Source organism: Rhipicephalus microplus, chromosome 9 (genome assembly GCF_043290135.1).
Source record: "Rhipicephalus microplus isolate Deutch F79 chromosome 9, USDA_Rmic, whole genome shotgun sequence".
Lineage (NCBI taxonomy): Eukaryota > Metazoa > Arthropoda > Arachnida > Ixodida > Ixodidae > Rhipicephalus > Rhipicephalus microplus.
In genome coordinates this window covers 19522669-19539730 of record NC_134708.1, presented here as the reverse complement: position 1 = coordinate 19539730, position 17062 = coordinate 19522669, and the positions used below count along the sequence as shown (strand labels likewise).

Below are 17062 nucleotides of genomic sequence, written 5' to 3'. Positions count from 1 at the left end.
GTCATGAGCGTGGATGATGTTTTCATTCATTGTTGTGATTTAACGTCCCCAAACCATGATGCTATTATGAAGGAAGCCGATATGCTGGGCTCCGTGAATTTCGACCACGAAGGGTTCATTCACCTAAACATGTGCCTCAATCATTTCCGCCCTCATCATAACTGCGGCCGGGATTCGATCCCGCGACCTTCGACAAAGCATTCGAGCACCATGACCCCCGTGGCGGGTATGAAATATGAGTAAACTCATGCGAAACCTGAAACTGCCTTATCACTTCACATTGAAGCAGGTTTTACAGAGACTGACATGTACATGCCATTATGGTGCTTACTTGTATATATTGACACAGCAACATGAGAAAACAAGGCTTTATTTCCATTCTTTATTACACATAGAATAACAAAAGGCTGTGGATCACAGACTCTGCATACTTCCTGAGCATGCAAATCACGATTACCAACATGCATTTGTACAATTTCGGAGAATGACTGGTAACGGGATGCTGTGGTGGCAGACTGTCACTGCTGCTGCAGCTGCAGTGGTTTCGGCAGCGCAAGTTCGGCGATCTTCTTGTAAAATCCGTCTTTCTCGCAGTTGTGCGGGTCGACCACAGTGATGCTGGGGATGTGAGCACGTCCAAAGCTGAAGTCGCGGTTGCGCTGCACAATCACAGAGGGAGGAAGCAATACGTTAAACGCATAGTGGCAGCACGTTCAAATACCGCTTTCCTTGTCGAGAACAGAGACAAAATGCCCGGCCTGCATGGAACATGAAACACGGGCAGAGCAAAAGCTAGAGTAACCCCTCTTGATCCCGTTGAAAAGTTTCTTGGCGCCAACCAGCACAAGTAAGATTTCAAGGTACCCATTACAACGTAATCACAATACCTCAACGGTTGTGGGAAAGTACCCACTATGCCATTATTCATAATTTCTTGTAGAAGCGAGGTACCCGATACACATGTGTAAGGCATTACGTGCACTCTTCATGCTATGGCTGATGACTAGTTATGGCGGGCCTTTCGTAATAGGGGCAAAGCGTTATAACACCCACTCAAAAAAAAAAACAATAGGAGGGAGAAGATGGAAGCTTGCAACGAAAAATCTGCAAACAGGGGTTGCGTCGCTTCAGAACAACCACTCGTTGCACAACTAGCATTGTGTGACGCCTGGTGCTTATTTGGCTTCTCTACCGTGTTACGCTGCACCTACCAATGCGATTCCTTGCCCCGACATGATGCCTGTATAGGGTCTTTTCGAGAAGGAGTTCCAAGATAGGCGTGGCTCTCTGGTAGAATATTCGGCCACCACATAGGACCCATGCAAAAGGCCTGGGTTCATATCATGCTCGGCTGTGAATTGTTTTTTTTTTCTCACTTCCCAACAGCCGTTATGGACATCAGCGGTGGGCAACTGCACGACCTAAACCTGCCGTTATTGTCATCTCGTAACAGCTTTCACAGCAAAATGTCACATAAAAAAACCCTGAAAAGGCTGAGCACAAGTAATACCACTAGTCTGCTCTGAAAGCCTGAAGCTGTGCTCAAGCGTCAGTGATGATGTCATGCCGGACAATATGTTGGCCTTAAATGCCAGTGTAGTACGTCAACGTTTCTAGTAAACACACGATCAATGTGCACACAACTCTACCAACAAAACACGTCGATCCACCTCGTAACAATTTGCTGAAGGCCAGAAAATGCTGCATAGAATATTATCTGTCGACTGCTTCACGTGAAAGTGATTCCCACAAGGCGTGGAATTGGCCAACTTACTTTCTCTCGTGCATACAATACAACAATTAGGCTTTTGACTATCTTTACAACAATCATGACGGCTATAGTAAGGTTATTTCCGCAATTTGGTCGCGAAGGCCTGTGGCTGAGAATGCGGCCTCTGACATAGGGGCTTGAACTTCACAGGCAAGAATAAACCAAAATCTAACACAAATGGTTCATGCGGGGGGGGTAGCCATTTGTAATTTGTGTGATACAGCTGTGATTTTGTGCAGCTAGCATCACTATTCATTGTGTGCTACAATTCGAGCTTTTAATGCAGGGCACGCGGGACAAAGAAAGGAGGTTTGTGATGTTTTTATTTCATTGCACAAAATGTGAAGGATAGTTTTATTTAAAACCAAGTAACTGCAGATACTGTATAGGCAAGAAATCGAATCCTGATGCGAATCGCGTGCACACGACATACGGATGTAAAACCTGCAACTCGGAGCTTGTGTGCGTTATGCTTCTTTCTTGTTGTCATATTACACGCTAGAAGCTTTGTTTGTCTTGACATCACACTCACATGGTTTTCTCGGTTACACAACAGACGGGTGACAATCGCACAGTAGAAGAAAGACCGAGTACTAATTTATTATGAATACAGATGATTATGTATAATGCAGTCGTGAACATGGTGGCACCCCCCAGCGGCAATGATGGATGTGGGTTACATTCTTTGGTAGCTTTGAAAACAAAGGAATCAGCGCACATGTTGGCTCTAAAGAAAAAAAAAAAAGCTGGGGTTAAGACACAGTGATCAGCAACTAGGGGTAAAAAAAAAAGGGCTGTCAAAAGTTCCAGTCCTGTGCAAAATAAACATAAACAGAAATCGCAGTGCCACAGAAAAAGATCACTACGGTTCGACATTTTTTGTATTATCATAATGCAGATTGTCTAAAACATGTCTCAAGGGCCAGTAAACACGTTTAAAAGGCTTCAGCCTTTCTTTTAACATTTACCAAACAAGTGAGCTGTTTCAGCAGAAGGCTGTGGCGATCACATTTCGTAAATACCGCAGTGTTGTGTGCTGTGCAGCGCCCCTTTCCAGCGCCTGTCCAGTCCTCTTTGCCAGTCAAATTATGAAACCTTACCCATGGAAAACCTTATATAGCATTGATTTTGGCTGCTCCACTTCACTAGGATGTGGTTCTGGCCTCAGAGTTGCCACGCTTTCCCACCGTGTCACTCTGACGCGAACGACACGTAGAGGAAGCTGCTCAGTCATTGGCTGTGCGCACATGACATTGTTGACGTCCTGTTACGTTGCCAGAGTGGGCATAGTCGTGACAACGGGCTACGCCTACCCCTTGTCGAAGCAGAGAAGGGTGGATAGGCCAAGCAAAGAACCGAAACCAACCAAAGTGGGCAGTCTTATATCCCGTAACTTCCTCACTACTGCACCTACTCGCAAAGCTCTTGCGGAAGTGTGTTCGCGTCGGACAGGTGTGCAATTATCTCTTGAACGCAAATTTCCAACTGCATAGTTGTTGACTGGCTTTCAAGTGGTACCCGACTATAGCTACAAAACTTGCTTGACTTTATCGTTACCACGACTATTCAAATCGACCGACGTTTTGAATAGTCTATTTTGGCATGTTGAATTTGTTTCTCCTGCACCCAGCACTTTCTAGTAGTTAGTCCAGCCACTGAACTTTCAGAATCAACTTGAATTTGCCAGTTTTAGCAACACAGTGATTTTTGACAGACCTTTGCGCCAACCAATGTGCGTTTGCTGTTGGGAAAATGCACTTGGTAGGCGAACTTGACAGACGTGCATGCCCCTTTTGGTTATGTTACAGTAACATCAAAGTTGTGTAACCACAGAACTTTTGCAAGTGAAATATCAAACTAAGGGGCGAGCTTCTCAATCTGATAGTGTTGAACAGTAATAATTGCCAGAAATTTATGACAGCAATTCAATAGAGAGCTGTTGCTGGGAGTCAGAGATAACTTCTACAAAAGATTATTTCCAAAGGTTCACTGCATTATAAAGTGCGGAGGTGGCCTTCTCAGCCAGTTTGCAGCAGTTTTGGTATAGGTTGTATAGATATAGTATCAGTATCAGACATATATAGTATCAGACACAGGGCTGTATATAGTATCAGACACGGGGCTACATCTAGTGTCACTAATTTCTCCAACAGTGTCGTGGTCACGCACACATGTGTGCTCACCTGCGCTGCCAAAAACACGCACCACTCAAAACTGTCTTGCACACGCAACTGCATTGGGGGAGGACGAGCTTACAGTCCTAGGATGACAGCTCCTTAGCTTCAAATATTATGGCGATGATACTTTGCATCAGCCTGCGACATCCACAGCCTCTCATAGGTTTGTTTTGTTTACGGCCTCAAGTTCTCTCCTCCACCACAACTGTGCAGCTGCTGACCTTTGTGCACAATGTTATAGTGCCTCAGCGAGGTTCACACTTTGTTGAGGTGCAGTGTGCTGGTGCCGGCTGCAGAGCTTCTCATCGCAACAAGCACGCCCCAGGAGCACATTTTAGCCTTCACTATGGAGCAGTGTAAAAGGTTTCAGAACTGCACACAATATTGTTCTTTTTTCTTTATGTGATGTGCAAATATGCAAAGAAATATGCTTTGCTGCATATGTTAGAATGCCAACCCATGTGGAGTGAGGTGGCTCATGGAAAGAGGTGAAGCTAGGCGAAATAGCGAAGTTCATTGGACATCCGAATTATGAAGGAATCATTTACATTACAGGCATACATCTACATTAGAACCCCTGCAGGCTCTTGTCGCAAAAAAGGAACTAAAATTTGCTGTGAAATGTGTATGAGTTCATTTATGTCTTACAAAACAAAAAAGCAATGAGTCACCGCATGGCATGAGCAATTAAGCGGCACCTTGGTTCTGATTTTCTTTGTGTGAATAGAAATAATTCGTGCAACATTTATTAGTTTTCACACTGTTCTTCAGTCATTTATCCTCAAAATGTATATTCTGATATTTTTGCATATATTATAGTTCTTTTTTTATATCACTGTTCTCCAGCTGGCCACCAAACATTACACACTTTTCGCATTTTTCTTCATTCCAAAATATTTTTGTTTCTCTACAATGTTTATTTGTTGAAAAGAGAATTTCATTGAGCAAAGTTTAGTATGCTGCAATGCGGGCTGGAGTATTTTCAAACTGGCAAGAACTATCTCCCTGAGGCATATGAAAAAAAAAACTATTTCCACGTGGTAACAAAAGAGTTAAGTGCTCTAACCTTCATGATGGTACGGGCGTCAAAGGAGTTGCGGGGTTTTCGTGTGGGTGGCAGGCTCGTGTTTTCAATGGCAAAGCGCTGCTCACGCAGTCGGGTGTTCATGATGGTCATGTGCAGCTTGACGTGCTCTGGTCCGTGACCTCGTTCCTGCTGACGCAGCATGAACCCGGAGTCCAAGAAGCGCTGGGCCACGGCGTCTGCAAGCTGCTGCAGCCTGCACCTGCGCTCAGTGGCAATACATTGAATTTCGGGTTGGTGTTAATATGATCGTGATGTATGTTGTTACAGATTATCAATTATTAACTCCGACTACCTATGGTTTTCTTAAACAGCCAGTAAACAGGCTACAACTTTTTTTTTTGACACTCCTCAAGCAAGCTCGCCAATTTGTATATACACCAAGGTTATCACATTTTCCTTATGTTGTAGCGCTGTGCGCAGCGCAGACCCTCCATTTCGAACAACAGTCCCTATTTCCTTTGCCTGATCAATCCCCCCTCATGTGCACAGTCATGCAAGCTTGCCCATCGGCAACTTCACACACCACTGAGCTTGTCGATTGGTCATTCGCCCAACAAAATAGCGCCTTGGCCCTATAGTGATGCAGTTCCGGCTGCGCAGCCTACATTTTCATTCTTCTGTGCTGCCCTCTGCTATTTTGTAGGGCCCGAGATGACAGAGAAGTGGTATGGCCAGAACGAAAGCCTCCGAGGTAAGGAGAACTCCGTTAGAGGAAGGGTGCTTCTCGTGCCGCCATCACATGTGCTCATGTCTGGGATGTCCTGCGCGGTTGCTGGCTGCGCGCTGAAGACGTATCACTGACGTCGTGTCACGTATCCGAAGCGGACGGAGTCATGACAACGAGCCATGCCTTCGGCTTCCCTCTGGCGGAGAGGGTCGTGAGGCCGCACGAAAATTTTAAACCAGCTGAAATAGATGTTCTAGTCCCTGTAACTTCTTTAATACAGCACGTATTTGCTAAATTCTTTCAGCAACATGGTCACATAGCATAAATGCGCATAATTTTCTCCATAACAATTTTCGAACCTCAAGGTTGATTACTGAACCTTTAACACGCACCTTATTCTAAGCATGCAGATGTTCATGCATCTCATTGAAATGTAGCCATGATGGCCTGGGATCAAACTCTCAACTCTAAGTGTGGCAGCTTGGGCTAGTTGGTATGGCATAACTATCGTCTCAACTTTAAGCTTAGCAGTGAAACTCCTAGGTCGCTAAGCTGCCGCGACACGCTCTCGGCAATACATTCAAACAAGGTTATAACAGATTAATGCGCGACAGTTGTTTGTTCATATCATGTAGACTTGCTGCAGCAGCCACATGTCTGATGGGGGCAAAATGCATAAGTACCCATGTAAATGTACCTTACAGTAGACTCGCGATAATTCAAACTCTGATGGTTCATAGTTTCGGTTAATTCAAAGAAAATTAAATTTTTTGGTTGGCCCTCTATTCTTTCAATGTATTTAAAAGCATCTTACTTCAAACTCTATCATTCGGTCAATTCATACTTTTTGCAGTTCTGTACCAGAAAATATCTACTGCTTTGCCACTACTGTTTAAAACGTTTGTGCTTGTATAATTCTAACAGTCTAAAAATGAAAAACAAGCACCTTAGGCCTTCAAGGGAAAAAGCTTTGCTAGTAAACAAATGTTTGAAACAAAGCACACGCATGTCAAACCGTGATGCTTCTCCACTGCCGTAGAGAGCTTTGTGCTGAAGGCACATGGAGCAAAGAAGCAGTTTGCAATTCACGATTTCTTTAAAAGGTCTGATCAGCAGTAAATGGCCAATGAACTTGTGAACCTTGCCCCTCTGTTTTCTGTTCATTGCGTGCAGCTAGGGTTCAATAATTTTTAAATGTGATAAAATCAATGCCTAATCATAACGTGTGGCGTCACCTCACCCAGAGTCAACTATGTGAGCACTTCTAATAATTCAAACTACTCGATATTTCAAAGAAAATTCAGAGGTCTCTTCGAGTTTGAATTAACGAGAGTCAATTGTACTTAATTTTAGATGCCTCACTATCCAGCACCTGTGCTCAGAAACACTACGAACTTTTAGTACAGACACCCTTCACAACAAGCATACTTGTTGATGTGAAAAACCCTGGTGATGCAAGGAACCCTTTTGAATCACTGGAGTTCCCTCTTGTCGTGCGTCTCACCTTTCGTGATAACTCGCACCATTCAAGGTGAAATGCACATTGTTCACCTAAGTCGTCGTCCCCCCCCCCCCCCCCGCTTCCGACACTCACTTCTCGGGAGATCGTGACGATCCCTCATTGCTCCAGGACGACACTTTGGCGTAGAGCACGTCCACCTCGCTCTCGTCGTCGTTCATGATCTCGAGGCCGTGTACGCGCACCATCAGGGGCTCGTCTTCCAAGATCTTCCTGTTTTGAAAAGGAGCAAACAGAAGCCTGGCAATGCGGTTTCCGACTGATCCCCTTTCTGGTATGTGTCTCAAGATTCCCTCAGCCGTGCATCACGGTGTGTGTGTGTGTGTGCAAGGTCCTGCATTCCTGGCAAAATTAACCACGACGTCTAAGTTTCCAGCCTAAAAGAACAAGCAACGCGAACGTGTGTCCGTATGGGAAAGTCAACTATCTGAACCACTCGAGAGAAGTGCTTGACATCACGGAAATGATTAAGCGCTATTGGACAAAGCACTTAGGCAAATGCTCTCCGTGAGAGAGACACCATAGGTTGCGGGCAGAGCCGACGTTTTTTCCATAGTACAGCTCGTAGAACAGCCTTGCATATCTAAGACACTAGCTGCTGATTCCATCGCAAGCACAGTCGAACCAACAGAACAGGACGAAGAAGCGCCAGCTAGTGCAAGGAAAAACGGGGACGTTAGACAGACTAGCAGGGTCTAAGTGGCATCCACCAGTGTAATGAAGGCCTTTTTTAATAACATCGGCATAATCTAGTTCCTATATGGCTGCTTTGTGCCATATCGCACACACTAGCAGGAGTGAGAATGCACTCAGCGTGTCAGAGATGCAAGCACTTGCACACAAACCGACTTTTGCGTGATCATTTAGCAAGATCTCAATCTGCCAAAACCTATATGGACAGGGGTGGCTATGAGTAATAACAGCACAGTGGTTATATCAAAAACAAACAAAATTTGCACACAATAAGTGTCTTAGGGTGACCAATATGGTCATTATCATTTATTGTTTATCCACTAGATGGCACTGGTGCGAGCGGGCCAGTCGATACTTGCTATTAGACACCAGTATGGCAGCGTTGTGCAATGCCGAGTACGGAGTCGCAAAGCGCGACTGTTTCAATAAATTGAGCAATTCACATAGTATTTTTGAACAGTTGGCTGTACTGTGGGGGGATCTTCAGCATGCGGTGGCTGCGTGGCATAGGTCGAGCCATGATATCAAAGTCATCACAGCAGATGCAGGGTGTACGTTTTTCTGTCCTGCAGATCTTACTCTCCCTTTTCCACACAGAATCTGAGATGTGCCCCATTCTTTAGGGGTTTACCCCACAAATGACCACTGGTCGCCGTCAGTGCCATTCATAGTGGTACTAGGAATCGTAGCGGGACTTGAATGGGTCAAGAGATGCTACAAAAGGTTGGCATCATCGACACGCTCGCTTACGGTGACATTATACTTTACACACTCTCTAGTTTACGGCACAGCCACTAGAGGAGAAAGCTAATGAAAAACATATTAAATCCATCGTTCTCCGCTAGTTTCGGTCAGAAATCAAGATTGCGTGTACTGATTTCAGCGTCCAATCCTTCAGTTTGGCTGAAAATACCGGTGGCGAGAATTTCGTGCCGCTTTTCGAAGCTTTCTCGCTATTAAACGAGTTGAATGGAGCTAAAAGAACGCTTGCACTGCACAAGCCGGGCCCACTCACTTGACTAGGTCCTTGCAGTCTTCCAACACTCCTTGCGCCATGCTGCACTCCTTGGCGTCGAGCAGCACCAGCATGCCTATGGTGAGGTGCAGCTTCTGCTTGCTCACAAACAGGCTTTTATCCAGGCCTCTAGCCTGCGCGCGAACAGCCAAAGGAAAAAAAGGCTGGTAAAGTTCGGACCAAGGAGATCTTCAGCTGACGCACTTTCACCAGCGTGGTAGCGACGGTGAAGAAATTTCACAGCGAGACTGTCGTGAAATTCCAGCGAACACCCATACTCTGCCGCTTGCGAATTTCCACACCCTTTCGAGATGGCGACCCTCTCTCTGGTTCGTGCTCTGCACAACGATCAAACGCTGCATCCGTGCGACACTGGCTTTGCAAACGCCCTTTCCTGCACCTCTTGCTTTTTCGCGTTGCGTTGTTATGCTATTAAATATTGCCCAGCATGGACCATCTCGCCGAACAACAAACGCGCCTTGCTGGTCTAGTGGCCGTGGTGCTCAACTGCTGACCTGCAGGTCGTGAGAAAGAATCGATGGAGCCGAAAATGCTCGAGAGCTCTTAAGCTTGAATTTAGGTGCATGTTACAGCACCGCCCACCGGGCACTTGTAATTTCCGGACCCCTTCATCACAGCACCTCTCATAATAATATCCTGATTCTTGGATGGTAAACCTCGACAATTATTGACTGAACAATGCGCTTTATTAAGGAACACTGGCTTGCTTGCAACACACTCAACCCTGCTAAGCAGCCTGATCTCTAAGCGCCTGAAACTTGTAATTTTTATTTTTTCTCTTCTTTTCCTTATTTCCCTGCATAATGGTCGCATCATGAACCCGGTGTAAGATCTGCATTTGAAGACTGCACCTACGACAACGCAGTCAGCAAAAGCAAAACCTCAAATATCTGTGTTTGCTGCTTGAAGTTGTTCCATAGACATCATCGCAGGTGCCTTCGCGTCATGCTCTCTGAAGTCTGATCGCGTTGCCCTTTGAGTTTTTTGTGGTTGTGAGCTGTCTTGATGTGCTTTTCCACGAACGAGAGCAAGGAGAATCTCGCAGGAAAGCTTTGCAGTGACCATCTTGTTAAATTTGGTCTTGTTTCAGGAAAGCACCCCCACCCCCCACTTCGCCTACAACTTTGGCTTGCTGAGGAGGTAAGTGCTTGCTTGAGACTTTACAGTGTTAATTTAAAATGTTATAACCAACACTTAGCTATACACTTCAGCGGCAGTGTGTGCAAAATCGTACACATCAACCACAGAGGCACGCCACGCACCGCGTGTTTCTTCAAATAGTTTGAAACACAGTGTGCACTTTCGTAAAGCCTTTCTGGGTCGACAACTGCTGGTCATTTAACTTCAATGTGCTGCGTATTGCTGCAGAGAATCACTTTCGTGGACCATCCAGCACCAAGCTCATAAACATTATTGTTCTATGCTTTAAAAATATGTAACCAAAAAACTGGGCATGCATTAAAGCCGAATATCAAATTCTCTTCATGAATAACCTGAAGCTGAATTATTGCAGAAAAATTGAAAGGTTTGATTGCATTAAGTAACATTAATTGAAGTTGTATAAAACAACTAATCACCTCATTTTCCTCCTTGGAGTTTAATATCGAGTGCATGGAAGTTAGCTGTATGAATTTGACACAATTTTAGACAGTCCATCATCCATCATAATTCGCGCCCAAACGGGTTATATCAAGGTTCGGGTATCCTTTACCAGTGAAGCAGTCTTTAAAAAGCTTTTAGCGCAGCGTTTAGGGACCTCGCCAGCCAGGCCATAAACTGGGCACCTCTGAAACTGCCCCAATGGACAAACTGAGGCATCTCCCAAGCTTGAGCTAACGAGCACCACATCGTTGACACCATCGATGCCAGGTTACCATGACAACCGCACATTAGAATGCAAAAAAAAAAAATCATTTCGCTACATCCTCAAATACAACACTGGGGCAAATGCGGATACCAGAGAGATGTCAGAACAACACAAACACCAGCATTTGCATTGTCATGAATTGTCAGTTGTGGTTGCATTAGCAGATATACTGTCCTTGGCCCAAATCGTTAGCAAGTAGAGCAGCTATCTGTCACTCTAGGCATTGCGTAGGCCTGTGCACCCTGTATTTTTACCGTGCATGACTTCTCGACAATCTCCTTGAACTCCTCCAACGTGTTGGCAAGCTTTGGGTTGTTCAGGGGAAAGCACACGAAGTGTGTGAAGTGCTCGCGCTGTCGCATGCTGCGGACGATGGCCGATATCCGAAGTTGTGCCGACTCTACATCTTCCTCCGTTTGACCAGTGATAACTGCGAACCAACAGATAAAGAAAACTGAACTGTACTAGGTGACTGGAGAATCAGTATTGGTGAATGTACAGTCGTTCATGGCATCTGCACAAAATCTTTCATCACGGCGCAAAAATGGTTATCTTTCATATGTCTCGGGAAAATTGTTTTTGAAAGTTTGAAAAGTGCTCCAGCATGCATTGCAGCACACCAAATTTGGCACAACGAAATGCTCTTTCCAAAACAATATATGTTGTAGAGCCACAGAAATATTTTGGAGTGAATAAAATGTGAAAAGTGTGTAATCTTTGGTTGTTAGCTGGTAAACAGTGCAATAAAAACACTATAGTATATGCAAAAATATTCAGAACAAAGAAAATTCAGAATATACATTTTAAAGACAAATCACCCCGAAACAGTATCAAAAATAAAAAAAAACTAACAAAATATTTGTATTCACTTAGACAAAGTAAATCGGGACTAAGCTGCTGCTTCATTGCTCATGCGATATGAAGAAGCATTGCTTGATTTTTCATGAAACACTAGTGGCGCCATAGTAATTTTTTTTTTGAGATAGGAGCTTGCAAGTGTTACAATATAGATCGATGGCCGTGATGTGAATCATCCCTCTATACATCAGATGTTCAATGAATTTTGCTATTTCATTTAGCGTCACCTCTTTCCATAAGCCACCTCACTTCGCATAGGTCGGCGTTTCAATATATGCAACAAACCACATTTCTCTGCACATTTGCACATCCTATTAGGTATAAGAATTAGCAATATCGCACGCAGTTCTAAAACGCTTCGCGCTGCTCCGTAGTCATGATCGAGATGTGCTGCAACGGCCTTCTTTCGTGAGGAGAAGCTCTGCAGCAGGTGCCAGCATACCGCGCCTCAGCGATGTGTGGATTTCGCCCGTACCCAGAGTAGCTATAAGATTGTGCACAAAGGTCAGCAGCGACGCACTTGCGGCAGAGAAAACAACTTCAGGCCGTAGACAACAAAACAAACGCATGAATGGCTGCACATATCTCAGGCTGACGCAAGACATCCTCGCCATAAAACTTGAAGTTGAGGAGCCGTCATCCTTAGACTCTATAGGCTCATCCTCACTCAATATAGGTGTGGTTGCAAGACATTTTCGAGCTGCGCGTGTTTTTGGCAGTGCAGGTGCGCACCCATGCGCGCGTGACGACGATGCCACAGTACCGACTAGTGACATTAGATGCGGCCCTGTGTCTTATTTAGCGATGCAAGCGAAACCAAACCTGCTGGAAACTGGTTGAGAAGGCCACCTCCATACAGGTGCAGCGGACCATCGGAAATATTTTTTGTAGAAGTTTTCCTCGACTCCCAGCAGCCGTTCTCTATTGAATGGCTGAGATAAAACGCTGGCAATTATTACTTACTGCTCAACACCGTCAGATTGCTAAGCTTACATCTTAATTTGATATTTGACTTGTAAAGGTTTTGAATACAGAACTTTGATGGCACTGTAGCATAAGCACGAGGGGCACGCACTTCTGTAAAGTTCGCCTACCAAGTGTATTTTCCCAAAAACACATGCAAAATGGCTCACGATAGAGTCTGTCAAAAATCACTATGTTGCCAGAAATGGCAAATTCAAACTGATTCTGAAAGTTGAGTGGCTGGACTCAACTGGGTGCACTGAAAGTACTGGGTGCACGACAAACATATTCAACATGCCAAAATCAACAATCTAAAGCGTCGATCCGATCACCACTTATTGATTTGAATAGGCATGGTAACGAAAAAGTTGTGGGGAAGGGAAACACACCAAATATGAGAGCCGTTATTACATGGACAAAGGTGACCATCACAAATTGCACAATTTCTTTGCAGGGACATGTGAATTTAAAGGGCTGCCAAACCACTCAGAGCAGAGGTCTAAATTCAGTTGTGGTGTTGCAGTTGAGAGCAAGTATTCAGCAAACACGTAGCAGGAAGAATTTTACGAAACAGCCCCGTAATAGCAGAATTACACGCATTTGATGACAGAGGAAAGGCGTTCACTCGTTTCACTCCTTCTTTTGCTATGCTCTGTTCTTTGGCTCGTATCTCTTCCTCGCCGTGTGTTCCTCCTCAAGAAAAAGTGGCGAGTCTGTATGCTCGAGAGCACACAAGCAGGCTATTTTTGTGCATGGCATGACCAGAGGCACAGGTTGACGTCACGGCCAGCAAGTGGCCTGGAGAGGAGAAGGGATTGTTTCTCGGTGGCCAAGCCGCAGCTTGCAGTGCCACTGCATTTGGCGCTGTTTGATTATCATGGCATCCTGAACTCATCATAATGTTTTAAAAAATGCTTAAATTTTTGGAGGTGGTTTAGGGTTCCTACATTTACGTAGCTCACTGCAGTTGCATACATTTCGACTGTCAGTTGGTGGGCATATCAACCACATTGCATAGATGGATGGATTGATACTATGAGCGTCCCATTTATAACGTGGTGGTGGCCTGATAAATATTACAGTGCCTTCTAAATTCAGAACAAACAAGTTCACTTACTAACATCCACGGTTGAATCCGGTTGGGGGATCATGATTTTGGTGTTGGTATCGCGTTCCATTTGAATCCTGAAGGCATGCTTCCTTCCACAGAGCCGCCTTCAAGAAAGACGAAAAGAGCGAGAAATGGTGAGTGCTGCGGGAGCACATCAAGGAAGTACAGCGTACAGCGTTCGAAAGCCACGAGGCACTTCACGGTCAAGGCACGGTCGAAATCTGGATCCACTGTCTGGCCGCTAGAGCAAGTAAGTGCCTGAGCTGCACATGAATATCATGACCAAGTTCTAAGAGATTTAGTTGACATATCAGAACCTGTATGGCTTCCTTGTCCAAAATGCAACAAACATAGCGAAATTCACTTAATCACAAAAAGTGCAACGCGGTGCTCACGCATTTCGTCACACATTTCTTGGGGGCATCCTTCTCTATGTCCTGTGTGTGGTATCCTGGTGTCAACTGCCAGTAAGGGTTCGAGCAGCAGCTAGTCTTGCCACATTATTTTTTTTTAGCTGCGGTTCCACTGTCACCCCAACTGACAAAGTGACGACTCTTGCGTGCATGCGTCACGTCACAAGTGCATTGGGCGAGCAACGACGGTATAAAACATAGTGTTTACACTCTGTCAATCACCGAGTGAGGCTTCCCGCTCCACCAGAATGTGCAGTACTTGCATGGTATCTTACAGATAATGCCCACAAAACTTTTCCACTCGGCAGTCCTTCACATTGGAAATTCTCTGACGAAGCTTATTCGACAGCATATACACAGTGCTTACGGGGCATACTGAGGATGTTCAGAAGAGATAACCGATTCACAGCTAGACACCACAAATTTTGAAATAAGCTGCATTAAGAAAATCTAGAACAGCTCAATTCCTTTTATTTCCAATTACTCAGAGTACATTTATACAAAAAACATAGTTATATGCAAAAATTAATTACTACAAAAACACACACAATACTAATGAGCAGGTTTTGCAGACATCATCAAGACCAGCATCACAGAGGACCAGTGCGTAAAAAAGCGGTTTAACACTGGTGTTGCATGTTCATTTTGACGACAATCGGGCCTGATCTCGACAAAATTTCATGATAGGTTAAGCTCCTTTATGCAAGCTGCAGAAGGGGGCCAATCGCTGTTGAGAAGTGTTAGACTATCGGGCTCGGTCACGATTGGAACTGTACTGTGCGACACCAGCATGAGTTTTGAGTGCGACATCTCTAGAAGCCCACCAATAGGCAAATGAATAAGAGTGAAAGTCAAGTGACAAACTACGACCATCATCGCAAACATGCATGATGACATCGCGTAGTGCCATCACCATGGCAGGTTTGGGCATTAGCATAGTGATCAACTACTTCCAACGATGTAATGCGCACTATATACATATATACATGCACACAGGTTTACAGTACGTTGGCTGCACATTCCACTCATGTTTAATGAGTGAAAGACATAACGAGTGCACCTTGCCAACTTACGGAAGAAATCGATGCGGCACGTAGTGTGTTCGTCGGAAGTATCCTTTCGGCCCTCCATCCGAGCCGTCGTCATTTGACAGAGAAAGAGTTTTCGTCTTGGACGCCAAGCAAGTGGGCTCGTCATCGTAGGAAGTTACTGCAAGGATGAGAAAACGGGGCCATCAGGGCTACGTAGTAAAATATATGCGCAATAACTAAATGACCAGCGTTAGCTGTAACGCCAAAGCCGATCAGGTGCAACTATGTAGGAAACTGCTTAAACGTAATTAGCTTTGAGATGTGCCTTCCTTCCAAGTTCCCCATGGCTAAGCTCTTGAAATTAAGCTGCTATATAACGTTTCTCGGTAGTTTGAATTCAGTCTGATAGCAGCTGTACGTACATGTTTGAACAGTTTAAGCTGCAAGCAAGGCCACATACCGTTAAAAACGGCTGGGACAGCAAGCAGAAATGTTTGCAAAAGAGAACATTGTGAAAGCCCAATACTCTGCCACAAATGATAGAGCCCCGTGGTCACCTTAATTTTAACGTATTTCGTAATGGAGATCAACAGTAGTCACTGCTGGACGGATGAAGCTAATCTGAATCGCGTTCGGCGTAAATCGCGATTTCCTCGACCCCCTCGGTCGGACCTGATCGTGATCAATGTGCCCGTTTGGCCCCGATATTTGACAGTTCTCTGGCCTCGCGCTCAAAATGACACTGATAATGACCGCGAGACAGCATGAAATGACCGCGAGACAGCATTCACATCAGTAACACAGCTTAGCGATGCCGAAGTAAAACATGCTTTTGTCAGTAGGGCACAAGCACCCCGCCGAGGTTTCCAGGTTTCATCATGCGCGTTTGCATCAAGCGTTTTCACAAGGCCTATTCCGTAATCCGGTTCAACTGAGATTGCGTGCATACGCTAAGCTTACGACCGTATCGGCCGGAACGTAAGTAGGAGACATGTATACTGTTGATTTGCAACAACTTACGTGGACAGCTCGATCAAGAAAGGCTCCACTGCACTTAACTAACCGGCGCGTTCGGTTCGACTGCCCAGCGGCCGCAGAACTCACTCACCACCGTCGGCACCGACATCGTTGACAGCTTCGTGGCGTCTGTCCGCAGTCTCGACATTTTGCGACGGCGAAAACCGACTGATCGGCGTCAGTTTGCGGTAGCAAGACCCGTCGATCCAAATTAGCTCGCAGTTCAGAACATCCACGTTCATGTTGGGAAAACTACGCGCCGTTTTCCACGGGCGAGCTACGGTATTGTAATATCAAAGTCAGTAGCGAATTCACACGAAATGTAGCGCGTGTGTAGAGTCAAACATTAACGAAATAAATAACGAAGCTTGGATAAAGAGAAAGCGAGACTGTGAAGCGTAGAACGCGGCGTTGAGGGTTGAGTCCTTCCTCCGTGGTTGAGCCGGTCCACAGAACACCAGCTGTTGTGAACAACGAGCCTGATGACGTCACCGTGGGCGAAAAACCGCAGTTTTCAATGACGAAATTGAAAGAGCGGGAAATTTGGTTTCTTTAACGTTGCGGGACCAAAGACTAAAAAAGAACTCCAACGGTTAATCTTGCGCTATATCTGCGATAATCCGGCTGTAACTGTGCCTTTAATGTAGCGCTAATGCAGTTCTCGCGCAGGTTTTGCATATCCCGCGCTAAACCATGCGCTAGTAGTGTCGTGTTGTTCGAAATCCGCACAGGCGCTAGTGTTGTTCTTGTATATATGTTGCCGTAGTCCTAAATCCTGCGCTTCACAGAGCTCCACTGCCGTCACACCCGAGGAAGTGCGTTGCGTGGGTGACCAAGAGGTTCCCTGGGCGA

General features: G+C 45.3%; 1 protein-coding gene across 2 annotated transcripts; it reads right to left on the bottom strand.

The window, feature by feature from the left end:
• Positions 1 to 354: 354 nt before the first annotated feature.
• LOC119164908 (activating signal cointegrator 1 complex subunit 1) lies at positions 355 to 16683 on the bottom strand. Of its 2 annotated transcripts, XM_075873252.1 has the most exons (8): positions 16302 to 16683; positions 15236 to 15371; positions 13756 to 13853; positions 11072 to 11247; positions 8930 to 9063; positions 7297 to 7434; positions 5015 to 5234; positions 355 to 659 (listed from the first exon to the last, which is right to left on the bottom strand). In XM_075873252.1, the coding sequence occupies exons 1-8, from the start codon at positions 16450 to 16452 to the stop codon at positions 519 to 521; spliced, it is 1194 nt and encodes a 397-aa protein (XP_075729367.1). In that variant the 5' UTR covers positions 16453 to 16683; the 3' UTR covers positions 355 to 518. The 2 variants fall into 2 exon arrangements, with proteins under 2 accessions (XP_075729367.1, XP_075729368.1); XM_075873253.1 differs by lacking the exon at positions 13756 to 13853 and having other exon boundaries at positions 16214 to 16331.
• Between the last annotated feature and the right edge of the window lie 379 nt (positions 16684 to 17062).

Excerpts from the sequence above, each read along its gene's own strand:
- LOC119164908 (XM_075873252.1), bottom strand. The coding sequence starts at position 16,452 with ATGAACGTGGATGTTCTGAACTGCGAGCTAATTTGGATCGACGGGTCT. Across the intron at positions 15,372-16,301 it reads CGATGTCGGTGCCGACGGTG|TAACTTCCTACGATGACGAG; the intron begins GTGAGTGAGTTC and ends TCATCCTTGCAG. Across the intron at positions 9,064-11,071 it reads TTGTCGAGAAGTCATGCACG|GCTAGAGGCCTGGATAAAAG; the intron begins GTAAAAATACAG and ends GTTCGCGCGCAG.